The sequence below is a fragment of the Etheostoma spectabile genome, chromosome 5 (genome assembly GCF_008692095.1).
Source record: "Etheostoma spectabile isolate EspeVRDwgs_2016 chromosome 5, UIUC_Espe_1.0, whole genome shotgun sequence".
NCBI classification, from domain to species: Eukaryota; Metazoa; Chordata; class Actinopteri; order Perciformes; family Percidae; genus Etheostoma; species Etheostoma spectabile.
Window position 1 is genome coordinate 37,965,945 of NC_045737.1, and position 1,856 is coordinate 37,967,800.

Below are 1,856 nucleotides of genomic sequence, written 5' to 3' on the forward strand. Positions count from 1 at the left end.
GGGGGGGCGCACTGGGTGAGCCAGAGGTTCTCTGACCTTCTGAGTCGGGAATCCGACTTCAGAGGGCATTCTAGTTGAGATTTCCGACTGGGAACTTGTAAATTCCAGCTTACCTGTGGCCATGGAAGGCACCGTAGCACGGCCGCGGCATGAGCTGTTGAAGGAAATGGGACAATTCTTAACTCTGTTTTCTCCGCAGGAAACAAGAGCTTCAGCGCAAGAAGGAGTACAAGCAGGAGATTAAAGAGATGAAGCAGAGAGTGAAGGGGAGGCCGCTGCTCCTGGAGCAGGTTGCACAGGTGAGCACTTACCTGAAAAGCCCGCCATCACCTATACACATGTACAGGAAATGGTCAGAAATAGCTACCTGAAGTGAGTCAATTTAATGGAACATTAATGGCATACAACAGCCTTTCACTACCATTAGTGCTGGGATGCAAGAATGTCCCAGACTGATGAAATCCAACACTGCAAGAGTATTTGTTCCTTTGTTTACTGACTCTCTGAACTTTCTTTGGTAACAGAGGAATGCCAAACAGGCAGCGGAGAAGCGCTACACAGACGCCCTGCACGGATGGGATCTGACTGAAGAGTTCATCAGCAGCAAGGCCGTTAAATCAGGCTGTGCAGGCAAAGCCTCCCCGTCCACTGACAGCAAACAGAGGTGAATGTGTGGAAATGACACCTCCACTCAGCCAGTCTGATGCTTTAAGTCAGGGTTGTCAAACTCAGTGTGAATCACATCAAGGGCCAGACATGTGCTTATTGACATGCTTTTATTTAAGAGAAAAAGTCAAATATTTTGACTGTATTATTGCATGTCTCATAAACTGTAGTCTTCTCCCTTACATGTTGGGCCTCACAAAGCAGAAAAAGTTAGCCAGCGACAAAAACATTGAAAAAAGTGCCAAAAAAGTTGGAAAAAGGCAAAAAAAATTCATCAAAATTGTCCGAAAAAGTGACCAAAAATATCAGAAAGTTACAAAAATATCGTAAAAAGCATCAAAAACATCTGAAAAGGTGGCAAAACATTGAGTAAAACGTTAAAGCAAAGTGCTTTGAAATTTATTTATTTTAAAACACCAAAAATGTCCAATAAAAAGCACCAAAAACTTTGGAAAAAGCGACAAAAACTAGGTCTAGGGCCTAAATTTATGGTGAACCTAAATTGAAATGCGTGCCAGATCAAAACCTGCGAGGGGCCGGATTTGGCCCTCGGGCCTCGAGTTTGACACACAAGCCAAACAAATGTGTTTGTGATTTTCAGGAGATACGGAGCGTAATAGAGAAACTAATCAGATTAATCGACGGTGAAGATAATCAATAGTTGCCGCCCCACGTGGTATGCTCATGTGCAAAGCTGTGATTTGATCATTAACAAGCCCCTCGGGGGTTAAATGTTCATTTGTTCAGAAACAGAAAATAAAGAATTTGTTGCTCCTGTCGGCCGCAGGTCAAATTTGACCCAGTTTCAAAGTTGCTCCATCAGAAATATTGTTTTCTTTCAAGCTAATGGCCTCAAAATACCATGGATGGCTCCTTAAAATGCTCCTCACGAGTAAAATGAATGATCAGTTCACTGTTTTCATTGACTTTTGGGTGTTTAATAAAATTTCATAGCATTCGAAAAAGCAATGAAATGGTTTCTAAACAGTATCCTGACTAAACTTGACAGTCTGTGATTAACTCAATCGTAACAGTTTTTCAAAACTTGAGCTTTTTCTAAACTCAAAAATAAAGTACAATTTCTTATAAATGTGATTTATTGACCACGCATTATAAAATATTGTAAAGTTAGTGGTAATAACTTGATGGTGGTGGTGAATCCGATGGTAGTGGGGGGGGGGGGGGGGGGG

The 1,856-nt window shown here is 42.0% G+C and overlaps 1 protein-coding gene across 5 annotated transcripts in view; it reads left to right on the plus strand.

Annotated features, from left to right (window-relative positions):
• Positions 1–1,856, plus strand: part of fam161a (FAM161 centrosomal protein A) — a 19,194-nt gene that overhangs the window by 14,716 nt on the left and 2,622 nt on the right. For all 5 annotated transcript variants that reach the window (XM_032515266.1, XM_032515264.1, XM_032515265.1 and 2 more), the window contains 2 exons: positions 200–299; positions 525–664. In XM_032515266.1, the coding sequence (XP_032371157.1) occupies positions 200–299; positions 525–664 (240 nt within the window). The remainder of the gene's footprint in view (positions 1–199; positions 300–524; positions 665–1,856) is intronic.